The sequence below is a fragment of the Trichoderma citrinoviride genome, assembly GCF_003025115.1.
Source record: "Trichoderma citrinoviride strain TUCIM 6016 unplaced genomic scaffold BBK36scaffold_1, whole genome shotgun sequence".
NCBI lineage: Eukaryota > Fungi > Ascomycota > Sordariomycetes > Hypocreales > Hypocreaceae > Trichoderma > Trichoderma citrinoviride.
Window position 1 is genome coordinate 1,806,559 of NW_020194709.1, and position 18,678 is coordinate 1,825,236.

The following is an 18,678-nucleotide window of genomic DNA, read 5'->3' on the forward strand; positions in this document are numbered from 1 at the left end:
TTATAATCTCGTCCAATCAGCTGCTACTTCACGCATCGGTGTCTCCATCCAGGGGAACCAGAAGGAAACAGATACACACAGAGGACAAACCACAAAAATGCCGGTTCTACCGCTTCTTCCGCGAGAGCTGATAGACGAGCTTGCCAAAATTCCTCAGCTCTCGACGAAAACAATACACAGCGATGCTCCCTCTCTCGTAGTTCGACAGCGAGACTCCGCGACGACCACATTCGTTGTCGTCCCCGAGACGTACGGCTCCCTCCACGATTCTCTGAAACCGGGCGCCATCGTCGGCATCGTCATTGCCTCGGTCATCGGCTTCATCTTGCTGCTGCTCGTCATCTACACCATCCTGGGCTTCGGCCCCGTCTCGTCACTCGTCCGCACGACAGACGTAACCGAGTCCAAGTCGTACGTCTCGCGCAGCATGCTGAGCTCCCTCCGCAAGAGCGAGAAGCCCAAGAAGGTGCCTACGGCGCGCGGCGCCAGGGTGCTTTCGATGCGCCGGGAACGTAGCACGAGAACGTCCAAGCGCAGGAGTGAGAGGAGGGGGAAATCGCCCGTCGTAGTCGATCCCATGCGGAAGACGAGGGCGCCGTCGCCGCTGACGACAATTTCCTCGTCCTCTGGAGGGCCCGGCCCGGCGCCCAGGGGGGACCCTCTGCCCTCGGACTACGATGAGGAGAACGAGGTAGTCGTCATTGAGGAGACCACGCCGTCTTCGAGGCGGCACAGCCGGAGAGCCGGCCACAGGAGTGGAGAGGGCCGGGGCAGGAGATCGAGCAGCCGGCGATCCAGTTACAGCGAGTACGACGACAGGAGATACCGTCGCTGAGCTACTGGGATCAAATTGCCTGTTGATCTCTTGCCCTTTGCTTCCTTTTCGCCGTTTGCTTTTTCTCACATTTTACCAATCACTTCTTGAGCCGCGGACCCTTGCTTCTGTCGCTGGTTTCAATTGCAAGGCCCCATGTTCTCGTTGCAAGGCCTGAACGTATGATGATTTGGATAACCAAGAACAAGGCTCAGTTATGAAATTTGCGCAACGGAACGTTGGATGAAAGGAGCAAGCGGGCAAAACGAGCAATGTATAATGATGTCATATTGGGCGTTTTCATCTTAGCTGGAATCTCTTTTTGCTCTTCCTTTTTCTCTTTGGACACTTCATGCTTATATTGTTGGCGCACTGGCGACGAAGAATGAACGAATAATGGATAGCACAACTTGACGTTTTTGTTAACAAACATACGGCATGCTTGCACGCTCCAGAGCACGCATGTAGGTATGGAGAATGTTATACCTGTTTGTAGTTTGTACGAGATGTACATATACCTAGCACCTATATAGAGCCGTGTCTACATACCAAATGCCCAATACCTAACGCAGGCATTCACTCATTCCCAAGTCTGATAATCCAAGAAGCTGTTTTTCAATGCAGCTGCCTCTATGCGACCGATTAAGCTGCCACCCGTTGTATCATCAAAGCCAAAAAGCCTCCATGTATGCAATAACTGACGGAAGAGGAGCAGTCAAATCAGGAGAAATAACAAGAGGCAATGGGTATGTGTGCACGCGTGACAAAAGAAGAAAAAGAACACGAAAAGCTTACAGCGCTTTCTCGCAAGCCTCCCATATCACATCCCACTATCGTCAGTCCTCCTCTTCCTCACCACGGTCATCAGATCTTTATTCTTCTCCGAAGTCATTGCTTCCCGAGTGCCCGCCCGAGCCGTGAGACGCACCAAATCCGGCGTTTCCTCCCTGAGGCCCGCCAAAGAAAAATGTATCGAATGGGTTCATAGGCTGTGCTTCCGCATAATCATTGTGCATGCTCTCCCAGTTCATGCCAAGGCCAAAGTCCATCTGGCTGGAGTCCATGCCTCCGAAGCCAGTGTGGGATCCGGTCCCAAACGTCTGCAAGAGCTCCATCGTCTGCGCATCCGGGTACTCCATGTGCCCCTGGATGCCAAACTGCTGGTTCCGCTGACCCAAGAACGGGTTCCCGCCGCTGGTGCTGCCGGGTGTGGTCTGGCTTCGCGGAATAGACGGTGATGTAATCATTGACTGGTCCACAGCGGAGCTGCCGTCGTCATAGCTGCCCGTCCGCCGCATGGGGCTTGGTTGGCCGTGGCTGTGAGGGTGAGAATGAGCCATCGTAACCGGCGGAGTGGCTCTATCTCCTGCTGTCGAGAGGCTGGGCGATGACAGGCTATCGCCCATGGCCAAGTCAAACTGGAACTGCTGCTGCTGTTCAGATTGGTGGTGGTGGTGGGGATGTCGAGGTGCTGGCTTTTTGGGAGCCATGTCCACGGGAGTAGGCGCCCAGTTGGTTGTCTCCCTTCTGGTAGGTTGTCTGCGAGTTTGTTGTTGTACAGGTGAGCCGAAGCCTCCTTTTGATGTGGCCATCTGTATGGTGGCCTTGGCTGTTCGATCGAAAGCGTCGCGGCATGTCTCTGCCGGGGGGCACTTGTCAATCATGTCGGTGAATACTGACTTTGCTGCCAGTACTGTAAAGTCGACTTCATCCATTGTCTGTTGCACGTCGATTCGTTAGCGACAAACGTTCTCAATCTCAAAAGGAGTCTCGCAAAACCACTTACCAGGCGGCTTCTCACGGCAGGTGAGTGCCAGATGGCGTAAAGATACGATATGCCAGCCATGAACAAGTGGTGAGTGGACAAATAAGTATAGCTTACGAGGCTGCTCAGATGCAGCTGTCTATATATGCGGAGAATCTTCTGTCCCGCCTCCGCGACCTTGAGGTATATGCGCTCCTCATCTTCGCGCAGCTCAGCGGTGAATGCCGTGGGACTGTTGACCTCGTTGGACGGGTTGTACTCTCCCTCGAACATTGCGGGGATGCTCAGGCTCTGCTTGTACAGCAAAACGATAGCCTGCCAGTAGTTTAGGTCGAGGAACTCGGTCGAAAAAGCAACGCCAGTCTCTTGCTTTGTGGGCGCACTGTCTTTCCATTCACGAAGTCTCCGATCGATATCTATCCGCCATGACCTGTAGGAGTCGAAATGAACAAGATAAGGGGATGGCAGCTGTCTGGATCTCTCTAGAACAAACGACCTAGCATGAGACCCTGTTGTCCTGGCGATCTGCGCTTGGTTATACTGCAGGACCTGGAGTATCTCCGACTGCAGTATGCGTAGTTTAAAGTAGTGGTGGGCAACACGCTTGTAGCTTGGCTGATCCTGACCGTCGGGCGGTTCTATAAAGCCATTCGGAGTGATATAGGCATCGTCGAGGACCGAGGGGAATTCGGTCGTGATGACTTGGTCGCTGATACCAAACGGCCGACCGACGCATGTACTCACCAGCCTGTCAAATGCATAGGTGCACCACCACAATCTGCGCCTCATGTCGCGGATCCAGAGACGCCTTCCTCGGTCTGCGCTGCTGCCATTTGATTGTTGCGGTTCAGCATCATCTATATCAGCTGCATCCTCGTGATGGAGACCAAGGTCAACCGCAAGACGCACCGCAACGCCGGTGATGTACCAGAGGCCCGGCGGAACGGGCCGCAGGAGCGCAAAGTTGGCAAGCAGAAGCACGGCCTGAAGTACCTCGAGCCCACCTCCGCTGCTGCTGAGGCATTCCTCGAGGTGGACGATTGCACTTGCGTGGTATTCTTCCGGCCGACACTGGCCTCGGCTCTGTTGAAACGCCAACCTTGAGCCCCCGGAAGCCTCTGCCTTGACGGGCTCACCCACGATGACGCCGCAGCCAATTGCAAAGACCATGTTCAGCATATACAACTCTCTCGCACTGAGGCCCCGGCCCTCGTTTGCATACGCCTTCTCAAACATGCGCATGAACTCGCCGCGGTGCAAGATAGGAATCTGCGGGTTTGCATGCTCAAAGTACAGCGTGACCAAGCGCATGGCCACGTCCCTGCTGGGAAATGTGGCCGGCTGAATAGTTGGTCGTGTATGTAAACCAAAGAAGGAGTCGCGCATCGACGTCCCAGCTCCTGTTGGGTTCGAGTGGTTGGAGGCCACGGGTTTGTCTGGCCCACCGTTTTGGTCTGATACCGAATACTGCACCGCGGCGAACACGACACGAGCGAAGGAGACCCCAGATGCAGAGGCGAGCGATCGCGGCTTGGCCGGGCTGACAATGTTGAGCATGGCCGGGCTCTGGTCGCCTTGCTTCTTGTCTAGCGCCTGGCTATGATGGCTGTGAGGTCGTGATAGGCGAGAGTCCGCAGCGTCGGATTGAATTGAGTAGCCCCTATCGCGTACGGCCGGAAAGCTACCATCAGCTCCAGGACGAGAGCAAACATCTAGGTCCTCAGCCGGTGGGAAGGGGATATTGTTGGACGCAAGGAGCTTCTCCAGCACCTCCACACGAGTTTCGAGATAGAAGACATAGCTAAGAGCGGGCAATTAGCGACGTCATAACTTCGATGGGGGGGGAACAAATGAAAAGCAGAGATGGGCAGATGTGTTTCCAGAGCAGAGAAATAGATTCGTCTTGTGCGCAGCTGCATTTGCTTACCTCCTAGGAATCTCCTTCTTCGTTATGGGGTCATAGCCAACGCAAGACACGCCGACCTTGTTGCAGCTCGCGCAGCTGGGGAGTTTCTGATCGCATCTGTTCTTACGCAGACGGCAGCGGTTGCACGCGCTGACATTGCGGAAGTTGCTGCTCTGCCCAGGCTTGCCAGTCGGCGTAGTGCCGTCGGAGTCAGCGGCGTTGGCGGTCGTGGTGGTGGTGCTGGTGGTGTTTGAGGCAGCACCTGCAGTCGCAACGTCGCTTGCGCTGGCACCGGGACCGGAACCAAGACCAGGACCGGTGCCATTGCCATTGCCATTGTCAGAGGCGACAGGGATGCCAGGATACGCAGCCGAGGCACCGGCCTCGCTGCGGCCGCTGCTGCTGCCGTTGCCTGCGATGACCCCTCCTCCTAGATTCGCATCGCCAGCCTGCCGCTCAGGGCTCGAGAAGTCGTTGCGCGATGACGTGCCGTCGTACGAGTCCTGCCGCTGACGCTTGACGCTTTTCTGGAGGATCGGGGACGGCGGACCATGCGTGGGCATGGTTTCAGGAGGGATAAGGCAAGGTTGGGATTTTTTGTGCTAGGCTGGCCGGTCCCCCAACGAGGGAGCTTTGCGAGGTCGGGGTCGGGAGGGGTGTCTGCGTTAGATCCTCGGGGGAGGAGAAGAGCAGAGTCCGAGGAGCGTCTGGGAAAAGAGAGAAGGCCACGGCAGCCTGCATGCAGAGATACAGATACAGATGCCGTGCACCCACAGTTCCCTGTCGTCTCCGGTCTTTTAGTCGCCCGTCCCCTCTGATCCCTTGTCTCTTTTCTCTCCGTCTCTACTGCACTGTCGTTGTCACGCCCTCGCTTCTCTCTGGCTCTGACGCAGACGCACGCAGACGCCACGCAGACTCAGGCGGGCGGTGACTCTGACAAGGACAAGGGGATCGGTTCTCGGTCTAGATTAACAGATCGGACAGCCACCTACAAGGTCAGATCGCAGTTAAGCCAGCGGGGGAGTGGTGGGACACCATGCATGCAAAGCACAGCGACTCGATTCGTTTCCGTTCGGCCCAACTCACCTTGCTTCCCTGTGGCTTTCCGTTGCGAAGGAAGCGCTGTCCACGGGATCCGTCTATGGGTAATGCTTCTTTTAATCTCCCTTTGTCTCTCCTCCTCAAGTCCGTCCGTTTCGTTTCCCCTAGTCTCTCTTTCCGTGTTTGTGTATGTATTTGTGAGGGTAAGTATATATACTTGACAAGTGGCCAATATGTGCTCGACTTCCTTGATTCCGCTATCCCATCGTCCAGAATCACCGAGGCCGAGTATCGGCCAGGAACCAGCGGCAATCGGGGGGAGTGAGCGTCAAGACGTAGAAGCACGAGTCGTCGACGTTTCAGAAGCTCGCCAGGTACAAGAACGACGGCACGTCGGCAGAGACAGTGTAGAAGGCGGTCGCAAGCGTGGTATCAACCATGTACAAGGCGAGTCTGGCCGCAGCGCATAGACGAAGGCTTCGAGCGTGCGATATAACAGGTGCGGAACAGAGGCACCAGATGCGCCGATGCACAAGAGACGGGTCGGAATGCTTCCCCGGCTGCGATTTATATGCAGTCAACCAGGCGAAGCTGCGCGAAGACGCAATGCGAGTCAGTGAGTAGGAAGAAGGCAGTTCCAGTACCCAAGGCACCAGGTCGGTAGGCAGCAAGAAGCCAGACGGAGGTTGTCGTTTGACGAGATGATGCAGATGCCAGGTATAAGGTAGGGATGCAGCAGTAGCACCGCGCAAGACGATGGAGAGAAGCGTAGGTAGACGCAATGCTGCCACAATGTTGCAGCAATGCGGGATATGCGGTATGCGCCGAGTCGAATCGAATCGAAGATGCCCAAGCGTATATGCGGCTTGATCGTCAGAGCTGGAGTTGTTCAGTTGAAGTTCATGGCCGGTGGTTGTTTGGGGAAAGAGGGAACATGGAAGGACCAAATCGGAGCAATTGGATGGTGGGCAGCCGCGATAAAAGTGCAGGTGAACCCCACGAGCAGCGAGGCTCGGCTTCTGACTACTCCATACTACAGCACTATCTTTACAGCACTAATCACTATCTTAGCAGCACGACCTCGCTGCTCGGGCTGACGCCGGGGCCCGGGATCGGGCGGTACCTGCAAATGGCGGCGCCCGGCGCGTGGGTGGCTGGTATCTGCTAACGCGGGCGACCCCATCTTGCCCATGTGCTACCGACACTTGACACAGCTTAGCGCATCGCGCCTTGCTATCTTGGTGTAAAGAGCGGGATGCTAATCTGCCTGTATAAGGTAATAGCTGGAAGTTGATAAGAGGCGCAAGGCGCAGGAGCGACGAGAGGAAATACTATGGGAAAGTCCACGGATACTCCAGCTAATAACCAACCGCTTGGCGCTTCAATCCCCGCATTTGGTAATAGAACTAGTACTTATGTAACTGTAGCGATTCACGATCATCTTATCGTGCCTATCGTTTCTCTACGGAGATGGCTTTCGTCAGTCCGGGGTAACAATAGTTGTGCAAGTACGAGAGTTTTTCCTGTATATCATATTCAGAACTCTTGGAGGCAACTCTGCAATATGTCTGATGCCATCATGCTTCTTGTCCCGTCCTCATCAGCGAATGACAACCAACATCGAACCAACGTACCAACCACCTATACAGGAAAGATCCGGTCACCTCCGTCAGTATCATTTCCATGACTTTCTGTCGTCTATTCTCATGCGAATGAACGCAGCAGACTCCAATGCACATCCACGGCTTGATCAGACATTACCAAAATGATCCATACTGCTGCCACTCCGTGGTGATGATACCTCTCAGGTACCTGGCTACCCAAACCCATCTGCATGCCTAAGCCCACCCAATCATCACCACGCAGCAAATCCGGGGTAATGAGATGGCAACACACCACACACATGGCTCGGTATACATACTGAGATAACTCTCTGCCCCGCCCTCCCTGTCTCTCTTTCGCTGTCTCTTTGTTCTCTGTGTCTCTATTCTCTTTGGTCTCACCGCCTTCATGCCTCTTTTCAAGACTCCGCAGACTACATGTATACAATATGCCTTCCCTTCCGTCCCTTCATATACGGCTGTAAATCGCAACTCTCACAATTCGCAAACACCACTCAAGTAATACGTCACCCCGTGTATCCAATAGATTCCCCATGCTTTGTAACCACAGATCGCAGCTCACCGGTCCAAGGACAACCACCAGCCCACCGCCAACAAACACCCGACCACATGCTGCTACATAAAACCCATACTAGCAGCATCACATAAACCGCCCTACCTTAGCTTCAACGTCCTTCCCCCCTACACTAACAACGCATGCTATCCAAAACTATCCTCAAAACTCCGTACAGAGGCCCATCGATCCGCGGATACCGCTTCGCACCACGCCCATACATACCATGCCCTTGCTATCCCCCATCCCACATTAGCGCGCGCAAGCACACAAATGCCAACAGCTCCATGTTACACACGCCATATGCACCTCTACAGTATAGCACCTCTCCTTGCCGCTTAGACGAATAGCAGCCCAATCCGCTGCCTTTGGCGTTACAGCCATTCCGATTGGCCCCAGCAACTCATCCAGTCCCTCCTCTCTTCGTCAGTGTGTCGTGTCCTTGCTTCTCCCATCCCCTTGCTGAAATCGCCATCTTGCGTCTCACTCCTTGTCAAGCACAAGGATCAGGCTTCTTTTTTCTCGTCCAAACTACTACTGCAGGATACATGGGCCCTTTCGCTTGTCTTTCTTCTTCTTCTCTTCTTCTTCTTCTTCTCCCCCACTTCTACTTGCACTCCCCTCGAGCTTGGCATGACACTGGCGGGCAAGCTTGCCAGATACCGAAAAGCTCACCTTCACCGCAAGAGCGCACAGCAACTTAAGCTACGTGTATATTGCCACCGCAAAGATTTTGTATCGTCAGCCACTCAATGGCTAAATCCAATGCATACCTAAACCAGCTATGCCTATGCGAGTAGTAGTACTAGGTAGGTATCCATACCTCCAGCGAGGTCTCAAACCCACCACATCGTAGGGAGGAGAAAAAAAAATACTTCATCAATGACATCCATGGGTTCCATATTGCCCTGCTCTGTCGTGTCTTATCCCGGTCCAAGCCATCTCCAACCAATCATGAAAGTCAACCGGCCTTCAAGTGCCTAATTCAAATCCCAGAGCCTGCAATCCATGTCTTGTACCCCGTGTCCAGTATCCCGCTTCCTGATATTCAGCGCCCATTGTCCAGTCCCGGTGCCCTGTTATGTCCCTGTGCCGTATACTAATGATAACCCATAAGTCCCATCCAGTGTCCGAGTCTCCCTTTCCCACACCAGCCTGGGTCCGAGTCTCCCGATCCATGAGTCTCAGACCAATGCCACCTCGCATTGCAGAGCCGTGAGTTCTGCCTTGACTCCCATCCAAGAGAAAAGAAAATAAATAAAACAAGAAGAGGGGGGTGCGAGGAGTGAAGATGGAGGGGAAACCGAAAAGTAAATCCAAAGAAAAGAAAAATGAAAAAATGAAAAAAGTCCAGAATATCCAAATTTAGCTCCATTCCTTGTTTATCCCAGAGCTCCGATATCCTTCTAAATGTCCAAATGTGTCGGCCCAAACTTGCAAATATCAAATCTCGAAATAAATTTGTGAACAGAGACCAAAGCGAACGATGAAATGGGGAGAAATGCTATCTCTCAAGGTGTCGTGCCTGACCAAAATCATCCGCTTCGTCGCTTAAACAAAGCTTGCTCAAAGTCATCGCTCCGAAGATGCGAGTTGCGCCAGTGTAAAAAGAATAGGAAAATAGAAATAAAAAATAAAAAGGAAAGCTGAAAAATGTAGTCGTCGCCTCGAAGTAGTAAGCCGTCCTGCTATTGAGACTGGTGCCGAGAAACCAGTGCAATGGCGGCAATGTCGAGCTTAAACGCTTTCATCGTCATCATAATCGTTAAGAGATTCATCAGTCTCGATCATCTCTCCCGAAACTGGGGGCTGGGTTCCTTCAGTGATCTGGGTGCTGAGATAGGCACCCACGATGGTGATCAGTCCGCTAAACCACCAAGCGAGACCCGAATAGCCAGATTGCAAGCCCATGGCATACAGGAATCCAGAAAGAGTAGGTCCCAGAGCTCTGCACAAGCTGGCCGTGGAGGCTGCAACGCCATTGATCGTACCGAGGACTTGCTTGCTCGGGGCCGAGTTGGCCAACAAAATTGCGTTGCTGGGATACGCCATTGTCGAAAAGGTACACTTCCAGATAACCAACAGGTAGATGGCCGGCATCCTTAGGCTCTCTGGGAGGAGCACCACGTAGGGCGTGACGAAGTAGAGGGCGAAGTAGGAGAAGGCAATCAGGCGAAACAGACGCAGAGGTCCCAGTCGACGGGTCATGGGTGTCACAATCAGGTAGTTGGACAGCAAAGAGTAGAAGCCTTGAATGGAGATGATGACGCCAATGGCCTTTGTCTCGAGACCGAATCCGTTGACAAACTTGAAAGGAAGCTCGAGAACGGGCTCCTTGGGAGGGGCGGTGCTCAAGAATACTGGGAACAGCTGATCATAAGTAATGGTGTGGCTAGAGACTGGTTAGTACATCGACCTGCCATGAGCACTGTCACCAGGAAAACAACTTACAATGCGAGGATGCCGTAAGAGATGATGTTCATCAAGACCGGCTTGGTGAAGATCACAGTGGGTTGATCGGGCTGCGCCTCAGAGGACTCGATGGTGGACACAGCTTGGTGCTCCGTGCTGCCCCGAGATGTAGTTCGAGGTGACGTCTCCCGGCTTCGGTAATCCGGCAGTCGCTCTCCGGAGCGGGAAAGCTTCGTCGCATCAGAATCGGAAGAGTCGGAAAGGGTGTTGTATCCAGCTTGTTCGCAGTCATCGAGAAGGCTTTGCTTCTCAGGCTTATCAGCTCGGCCATACGTGGCCCGGTTGAAGAACGCAGCGATTCGGTCACCAATCTCACGACCGCGATCCTTCTCGCCCCTCTTGCCAAGGTGAGTCTCCTCCAAGAAGAGGATGCCCACAACAACACCAAAGAGAACAGTCACCGCGCTGAAAAGGTTGGGAAGGAGATAGGGGTACTGGTCCCAAATTGAGCCGCGGGGGAAGTAGTCGGGATAGCTGATGCATGGTCGAGCGAGGGCACCGCCAATCATGGGTCCAATGATGGAGCTGGAGAGGACGGTTAGAAAACAGCGTCTGCACACTATCGTTGAAGGTACTCACCCAATACACCAAACCATGGGCATAATAGTATACGCGCGAGCTATCGGGCAGTCTCGTTAGCAGGGGCCCGACGTCGCTAATGGCACACTGAGGGATAAGAGAGAGGCAGAGGCATACGTTGATGTTCCTTGACCGTCACGAGCTCAGCCACGGTTGTCTGCAATACACCGATGTTTCTTGTTATCGAGTTAGCGACGAGAATTACCGAATGACGGCGAGAATGGAGGGCTCATACCCATTGAGAAGGCCGCCCATTGCCCTGGCAAAGAGGGCGACGGGCAAGCTAGGAGCGAAACCAAAGATGAGAACACTGATGGCTGTGCCGATGAGACCGCTGAGAAGCACAGGCTTTCGTCCGATCTTGTCACTCAGCTTTCCCCACATAACACCAGTTGCAAACTCGGCCAAAGTGAATGCAGAAGTAACCATGCCGGCGTAAACGGAAATCTTGTTCGGATCTTCGGTAATTTTAAAGTCCTCGATCATGTAGTAAATGTAGGGGAAGATGGACATGAAAGCAATGGGTTCACACAGTCGGCAGCATGCTATATCGCCATCAGATTAGCCAACATGTGCATCCAAAGCAAATTCAAAGCAATAGATGCTCACCTAGCACAAACATCTGCTGGACAGGGAATGGCGGCAGCGGCTCCTTGCGCTGGGCAGCAGAGCCGCGACGCCGAGGGCGAGGGGTGGAAGTTGACCTCCGCATATCGGCTGATCCCGAGCTTTGGAGGCGTTGCAAGGTGAGAGCGTTGGTTTAAGCCGGGACAAACGGGATCAGCTGCTGGAAAGCTAACAGCCGAGCAACAAGGTTTACGAAGCTCGTATCTAGACACACAGGTCTAGAGAGCCCAAGCCGGCAGCCAATGGCAGACTTCAAGGTCTCGAGTTGCGGAGTATAAGCCGATTGTTGCTGAAATTTGGAAAAGCAGGTGGTTGCCGCCGGTCAGTCTCTTGGCTGGGGCAGTAGGCGACAACGACGGCAGAAGGATGTAGATGCGAAAGGTTGAGCAGGTATGTGTAAGATATTATATGTGTATCCTCCAGTGTAGGACAAGGACAAATGAAGCAACCCCAAACAAATCGTGAAGAGGATAGGGCTGTGTTAAAGAGACAGGCTTGTGATAGGACGTGGGAGAGAGGAGAGGAGAAGCCGTCTGGTGAGAGCGGGAGGAGTGATGATATATGTAGTGGTAGACGAAGTTATGAAGTACGTACCAGGATACCAAGACGGCGACAGCCATCTGGGGTATAAGCTGAAATCATGACGGGCATGGTGGCACAAGCTTAGAGTTGGGCGGTGACATGAGGGCAGAAGCAACGGGCCAAAACAAAGTTGATCTCCTTCACCTGGCACAGGAATTAATGCGGCGAAGTCGAGCGCCAGGGCGATTGGATCCATCCGTGGGGCTTCGGGGTGTCCTCAAAGGCCCTGCGAGACGACATGGGCCACACGCCCTTAGCGTTCCGGCCGGTCAGGGCATTCATCTAGCCTGAGGCTGGCTCCCGAGTCAGCACTGCAAGTGGGAGAAGAGCGAGGCCCGTCAGGTACACGCCAGGTACTTAGCTGGCAAGCCTGCCCTCTTCCTGGGATCTGGTAGGGGTGAGCATAGCTGGAGCGAGGGGGTGCGCGAGGGGGGCGTCCAGCTTGCCCTGGACCTTGTTAGTGCGACAGGGCAACAGTTATTTTGGCCAGGGCCAGGATGTGGTTAGGACCCAACCGAAAGAGACGTCGGGCAAGGGGCCAAATGGTGGAGAGAGGAGGAGCACACAGGATGATGGCGACGACGATGACGATGATATAGTAACGGTACCAGAGGTAGGTAGGCGCTTCCTGCGTGATCCAAGTACCCAAGAATGGAAGCAGCAGCATGCAAGAATGGGGGAGAAGAGCGCGAAAGGATTCTCTCAAGACAGGGTGGAAGAAATCCTCCGCAGAAGAAGGAGGAGAGAAACAGAGAGAAGAAGCAGAGATGACAGCTCAAGGCGGCGGGACAGTTGGGTGATGATGAACGATGAAGTGGTGAGCAGACGAGGCTAACAGACCATAAGGCAAGGTAAGATTGGGGGATAAAACACCCCAAAATGGGAAAAATCAAATAAAATTGAGATAAAAGGAAAACTGCCTACCTTACATAGGTACTCGTTGTATCCTGGCAGGAGCGGTTCGCGACAGGACACGACGCTGAAAGAAGCGTCGAGGCATCTGGGCAGGTGCAGTGCAGTGCAGAGCGGTGCGCGCAACTGCCGCAAGCTGGTTCGCCGTATCCGTACACCGTATTTTCCGGTGCACGTCTTGTGCAACCCCAAACAAAAGCAACATGACCTGACCATCAACCCGAGCCTCTGCAGCTTGAAGACATCGCGACGGCGATCATCCGGCCAGCATTCCTCACGCACGAGTCTCGTCTACCTATCTCTTGCTGCAGCCCGTCGCCAGGCCCGATTGTAGCGACGACTTGGGCTGGTCTCGCCAGCTTGAGCCAGCCTATCTGTGCTTGCCGTTGCAGTTGCTGCTGCGGTTGCGTTGCGGTTGCGATGGTGGCTTCGCTTCGCTTTCTGGCCTCTTTCAGCAACTTGGAAGCCCCCAATCTGGGAGAGGGGTGGGAAGACGAGCAATAAGGGGGGAGGAGTGGAGCGGCAGGGCAGGAGAAGCAAGGTGAGAGTAGCACAGTTTGCCTCAGGTACGAGCACAAACTGATTGACAAGAATAGCAGCAGCACTGAAGGAAGCACTGAAGCCACCAGCCGCCCCCGTCGTGCTAGTTGACGGTTCGTTGCGCCCAACGAACAACGTCACCTTCGCTTCGTCTTCTAGTCCCTCCTAGTACTACCAAGACTTCGATCTGTAAGCACTGTACACCGTGCTTGGGCTTTGCTGGTGGTGCTTGCTTCGACAAAAGCCGGCGTCAGGCTCTTCAAGACGTGGGGTCAGAAGCTACATCGCCGTCGTCCGACGAGGCCATCGCTCTCTCGTGATGAACTGCATGGTTACTTACAGATGTCGTACGGCCTGCTGCTGGTGGCCGCTTCGGTATTGCATGTTTTTACGGAGTGGTACGGAGCACTCGAGATGTTGTTGTGCCGAGCCTGGGAACACATCAAAACCTGGGGTCGTTTTTCGGGGACGAATTCCTGATCGCCCCGAGAGCACTTCGAGTTCGGGAGGCCCCAGGGCAGACACACTCTCATGGCTCGAACTACTGGGTGGTATGCTCCGATACGGACTATTTACGCACATCAACTCAACCACAGCACCCAAGATCTCTGGCTGGGAGTGAGCGTAGCGTGTGCTCGCGTGTGCCTATGCAGATACATGGTCGTACCTCCCAGTACCCGAGCTGTATTACTCTGGACGTCCGCTCGCGAACAGGTGGATCGACCGACCTCTTTTCGCGACTACTTGCACGAAGCAGTCATTAGCAATCCCCGACCCAGCCATGTGTAGAGGAAGGGAGGGAGCCACGGGAAAGGCTCCCTACACCGTACCAGCATTATGCAGACTACCAGAGAAGCGCCTCTTTTGCCTGCCTCATCTACAAATATTGTGCTAGCATCTGATATGCTGCCTGCATGTCGCATGTAAGTACGGAGGAGACATGCCCTTTTGTATGCGTGCGCACCATCAACTTACCTGCAAGCTAACGGTGGCACGACGCGGAACAGGCACTGGGCGCATCATTTCTACTATACGTCCTAGTAGCAAGCACTCTCCGAAAAGACTGCTCAGCTGTCGACTTCTGCACAAGTGGATGCAGGGCTGCCAGTTGACCATCACAACACTCCGTCTTGATCTCTTGTGAAGGATGATACCCAGTACTTTCTGATAGGCCTGTATGTCTGTCTGTACAAGCAAAACAGCAGAGAACCAGCAGGCCCAGCGCATCCCTGTCACCGCAAGATCTGTCGTCAACCACGGTGAAATCCCAACGTACCTAACGAGCCCTAGCCCGTCTAGCTTGTCTCGCGGTTGTAGCACTCGACCACGCGAATGGCAGATGAGCGCGGTGTGCGAGGCAGCTATGCGTTGGCTTGACCTTCTGGACGCCTTGCTCGCGAAATCTTTGCCCAACCTAGGGCAATGGCGGTGGCTGCCGGGGGGGTCTCCCCTGTCCTCAAGGACTACTGCTGTGGCGCTATGAAATAGCAGCTGCTTATTCTGTTGACCTTCAAAGTGACAGGCGACCGGTGTGCTGCGGCAGGCTGCATGTAAGTCGATGCCCATGGATGTTCGTGTCGGCCATATACTATGGGCATACAAAGTACCCAGGTCGGTGGATGCATCTGGCGTGTGACGTATATACTACCAGGTGAATGTGCTAATGCGAATCTACATGGACAGGTAGGCCCAGTAACCGCTACTGGTGCCTCAATTCTTTCAGCATGTACGGCGTAGTAGCACGATGTACGACAACGCAGAATCGCAGCTTGGTCGAGGTTCATCCACATGTGCGGGGCCGGTGAGGCTGCATGTCTCGTCACAGACCTGGCTCATCAACGGAAAACCCAGGGGACAGAAGAACAGAAGCAAACGGCAATCTTTTCTGAGTTGGAAGCAAGAACAAAGTCTCGGCAAAGAACAGGCGATGGTGGACGAGATGCGGCGTGCCACTGCGCCCCAACTGACACGGAGGATTCTCCCTTTCAGCAAAGTCACTAAGAAGCGTTTGCGGGCTACGGTCCGTTTGCTCTGCGGCGGGCTGCCGCGGCGCTTGGACGAGGATGCACTTTCGCTCAGGCCTAGTTGCCTTATTAACCAGCCAATGTGGACTACTGGACATTGCACAGCACCAACCGGCCGAGTCTTCCACTCTTTCCCTCAAGATGCACAGCGCCTCCTGGTCATCAGGGCAGCATATCGCGCCTATATTTAAGTGGAAGCCAGCTTTGAGTGGTCGACCCGCGGCAGCAACTTGGCATGTTCGGTCGCAGACGGGGCACATGATGCCACGGTGCATATGTGTGCATGCAGAAGCAACACGCTGCTTGTCACGGAGTGTCAGCCTTCTTTTTTTTCCCTCTACAGCAAGCTACCCTGGCTCTCTCGCTGTGGGCCTATTCGTGCCGTGCTCTGCCGGTACAGGCATGAGCTCCTCGAAATGACTGCGCATGGTACTTCGTACAACCTACTCCGTGCAGCAGAGATGATACGCCCGGCAATTCTGCCCCATATCCAGGTCGTGACACACACCGAGCTCATGATCTGATATTGCTGCTGCGGTATCATAGCATCAAACGGAGCAACGCCAAGGCGGCGTACCGACGGCGGCAGGACGGCCACAATATTCCCTCACTATATCCTACGCACTTATTAATCACATTGGGGGGTGTCACCCATCCCAGACCGCAGCCTCCCTGTCCCGCGAAAGTACTTCAGCACCTTGTGAGGTGACTGAGGTCAGCTGACAGTACTGCAGCTTCTAGCCAGCGGGATGCGGGAAGTGAACAAAGATTTCAGAGCGCTTCCGACTGTACGTATTGAAGAGCATGAAGTCGGGGAGGCGGAGAGGAACGGAGGACGCAGGTAGAGAGGCCTTCAGACGACGAATCGGTCTACAATGGCGCGTGCCATGTCGCAGTGTGGCCCAATTGCACGCGAAGGAAACCTATCCAGGAGCAATGGTTCCACGACATCATTGCGAGGGAGAAGGCGGTTCGGTCATGCCGCTCGCAAAAATGGACTGGGGAGTTGATGTCATTGTGGAATTGCCAGGTTGTTGCTATGGCCATGCGGGCAGCAAGCCTCTGTGCGAATCGACGAGACTGGCCAACGAAAGTCGGCGACAGCAGCAGGCTGCGTCAGTCCGCCTGGTGTGTTCCGTTTCGTGCCCGAGCCCGCGCCCAACCTGGTCCTCCCTTCACTTCGGATGGCCTCAACGTTTCTACAATGTGATGGAGGCGCAGGTCCAGGACGATCGTATAATGAGAGTGGTGCTATAATGCTCAACCTACCTTACCAGGGGCGGCTTGTGTAACTGGAATTTGGCAGGCATGGAAGCCAATCTTGCGGGCAATCGAGTTCAGGGTATGCAACGTCTTCCGTCCCGGATAAAAATCCAGTGCTTGGGCGACAACCAACGGTGAAGAAGCGAAGGTGGAGGTGAGAAGAGGCAGGAGGGGAGATTCAAGATCAGCGATGACCAATATCCCGATATGCCAGCCATTACGAAAAACGCGCAGGCCACGTGGTGAGAAGACTCCGAATGCGCGGGGATGGATGTCTGATTGATCAATGATTGCCTTGTTATCAAGACAGGGCGGATAAAAAAAATAATCGGAGAGGTTTGAATTGGCCAACTACCTGCCGGTCTGCCCCAAGTCTCAGAAAACGCCATTATCTCCACACCCTTCTTCACGACCGCCAAGGCCTGTCTACGGACCACGCTGTACTGACCGAATTCTTTCCTCAACTAACTCCCTACACCGCGCGGTGATACTCCAGACATGTACCAGCACCACCAGTACTTGAAACTGCCATATGAACAGCCTATACTACTATCTGCTAGTATACGGCCGGGCGAGGGCTCCATCAGAGAGTCCTTAGCGCTGCGCTCGCTCCGGCCGGTCAACAGAGAAGAGTCTGGAAATCCATGCGGACGAAATAGGGGAACGGTCTCTTCTCGCGGGCTCCATACCACACTTCGCGTCGTTTGAAGACTCATTGATATTTGCGAATGGCCCAGACGCGGCTTGAACTGGAAATAGCCTGGGCATCGGAGCTGGGTCCGACTTCGAACACAACATGACAAGACTATCCGTGTGCCAGAGTGAGTGCAGAAGAGACGGACACAAGGTTGTCCATACAATCCGCCAACCTACTATGTGATAAGCACTTTGGCCCTAGTCCGGGGGCCGGATGCCGGTGACTACAGGTGCAAGTCCCAATGGCTCGTACCTCGTACTATAGCCTGGACCAAGTGAAGAGAAATGGCGGTAATATGCTTTCCACGAAACGACCGAGCCGCTATGGCTTCGTACAAAGTACGAGCCCGTCCCAATCGGCGAAAGGCCGCCAAGCAACAAGCAATGCCGGAACCAGAGCTAATCCACCCATGAATCCGGTCAACGAGCTTCGAGCTTCTGGACAATGGACGCCACGGCAAGGAACGAGGGTCGAGCAGCAGCCCGCAGGGGGTGTCCGTCGCAGACAGAAGAAGGTGTGAAGCGTCCATCTGGTTGGAAGGCCGGGAAACCCCTGTTAACAGAGCTTGGGAGGCCATGCGGCGGAAGAAAACCGCGAGACACACCCCACGGTATGCTTCAACTCTCTCCCAGCTGTATATCTTCGAAATAACCACCAATATGAACAGATAATTGCCTGAAAGAATAGCAGGAATCAATATCAACCTTCCTTTATTAGAAGCCTTTTTTCTGGATTTTTTTACAGCCTTGTGGCTGGTAGAGAGGTAATACTCGTGCTTGTGCTGGTAGAGGTCTGTGTCTCGCGTTCTTTTTCCGGGGGTTGGGAGGCTCTGGCTGTGGAGTCGGTACCTCTTCCGGCACCTCGACATTCGGGGCCCAGAATGTCGGACCAGCAAGCTCCAAGGTACCTCCTCAGTACCTTTCCCCCCTCTTCCATGCTCCTGGCGCCACTTGTTGTCACCCGGCTTTGCTTTGGCTAGCCCCCAAGTTTCTTACTGACCCGGGCAGGCGGTCCGGAAGCCTACGTGAGTACGGGCTTGGTGTTGTTTGTTTGTTTGCGTATTCGCCGCCGGCGTGCCTCGCCATTCGCCGTCTTTCTGCGCGGCAACTTCCTTCATCCGCCAACGGAGTGATTCGCTGGCGGTGAGATAAGACGACAGCGAGGGTGACATGTCTTGATGAACAAACATAGCCGCGAGAGCATTCGGGGGCCACCGCGCGCTCACCTAAACGCCATGCCTGCCGCAGATTTGACCGGCTGCATGGGATGGCAGACAGGCAA

General features: G+C 54.2%; 4 protein-coding genes across 4 annotated transcripts; 2 read left to right on the forward strand and 2 right to left on the reverse strand.

Annotated features, from left to right (window-relative positions):
* Positions 1–97: 97 nt before the first annotated feature.
* BBK36DRAFT_1109423 (hypothetical protein) lies at positions 98–835 on the forward strand (the record flags this gene model as incomplete). The annotated part of the gene is made up of 1 exon (XM_024889475.1): positions 98–835. The coding sequence occupies one exon, from the start codon at positions 98–100 to the stop codon at positions 833–835; it is 738 nt and encodes a 245-aa protein (XP_024753933.1).
* Positions 836–1,479: 644 nt separating this feature from the next.
* BBK36DRAFT_63165 (N-terminal binuclear Zn cluster-containing protein) lies at positions 1,480–5,048 on the reverse strand (the record flags this gene model as incomplete). The annotated part of the gene is made up of 4 exons (XM_024898397.1): positions 1,480–1,511; positions 1,743–2,532; positions 2,601–4,380; positions 4,507–5,048. The coding sequence occupies 4 exons, from the start codon at positions 5,046–5,048 to the stop codon at positions 1,480–1,482; spliced, it is 3,144 nt and encodes a 1,047-aa protein (XP_024753934.1).
* An 887-nt stretch (positions 5,049–5,935) lies between these two features.
* On the forward strand, positions 5,936–6,888 carry BBK36DRAFT_1174910 (hypothetical protein; the record flags this gene model as incomplete). The annotated part of the gene is made up of 4 exons (XM_024895941.1): positions 5,936–6,142; positions 6,328–6,343; positions 6,580–6,672; positions 6,810–6,888. Exons 1-4 carry the CDS (start codon positions 5,965–5,967, stop codon positions 6,886–6,888), a joined length of 366 nt encoding a protein of 121 aa, XP_024753935.1. The 5' UTR covers positions 5,936–5,964.
* A 2,550-nt stretch (positions 6,889–9,438) lies between these two features.
* BBK36DRAFT_1137274 (MFS general substrate transporter) lies at positions 9,439–11,464 on the reverse strand (the record flags this gene model as incomplete). Its single annotated transcript, XM_024893147.1, has 6 exons — positions 9,439–10,093; positions 10,153–10,698; positions 10,753–10,792; positions 10,870–10,928; positions 10,988–11,297; positions 11,362–11,464. The coding sequence occupies 6 exons, from the start codon at positions 11,462–11,464 to the stop codon at positions 9,439–9,441; spliced, it is 1,713 nt and encodes a 570-aa protein (XP_024753936.1).
* Between the last annotated feature and the right edge of the window lie 7,214 nt (positions 11,465–18,678).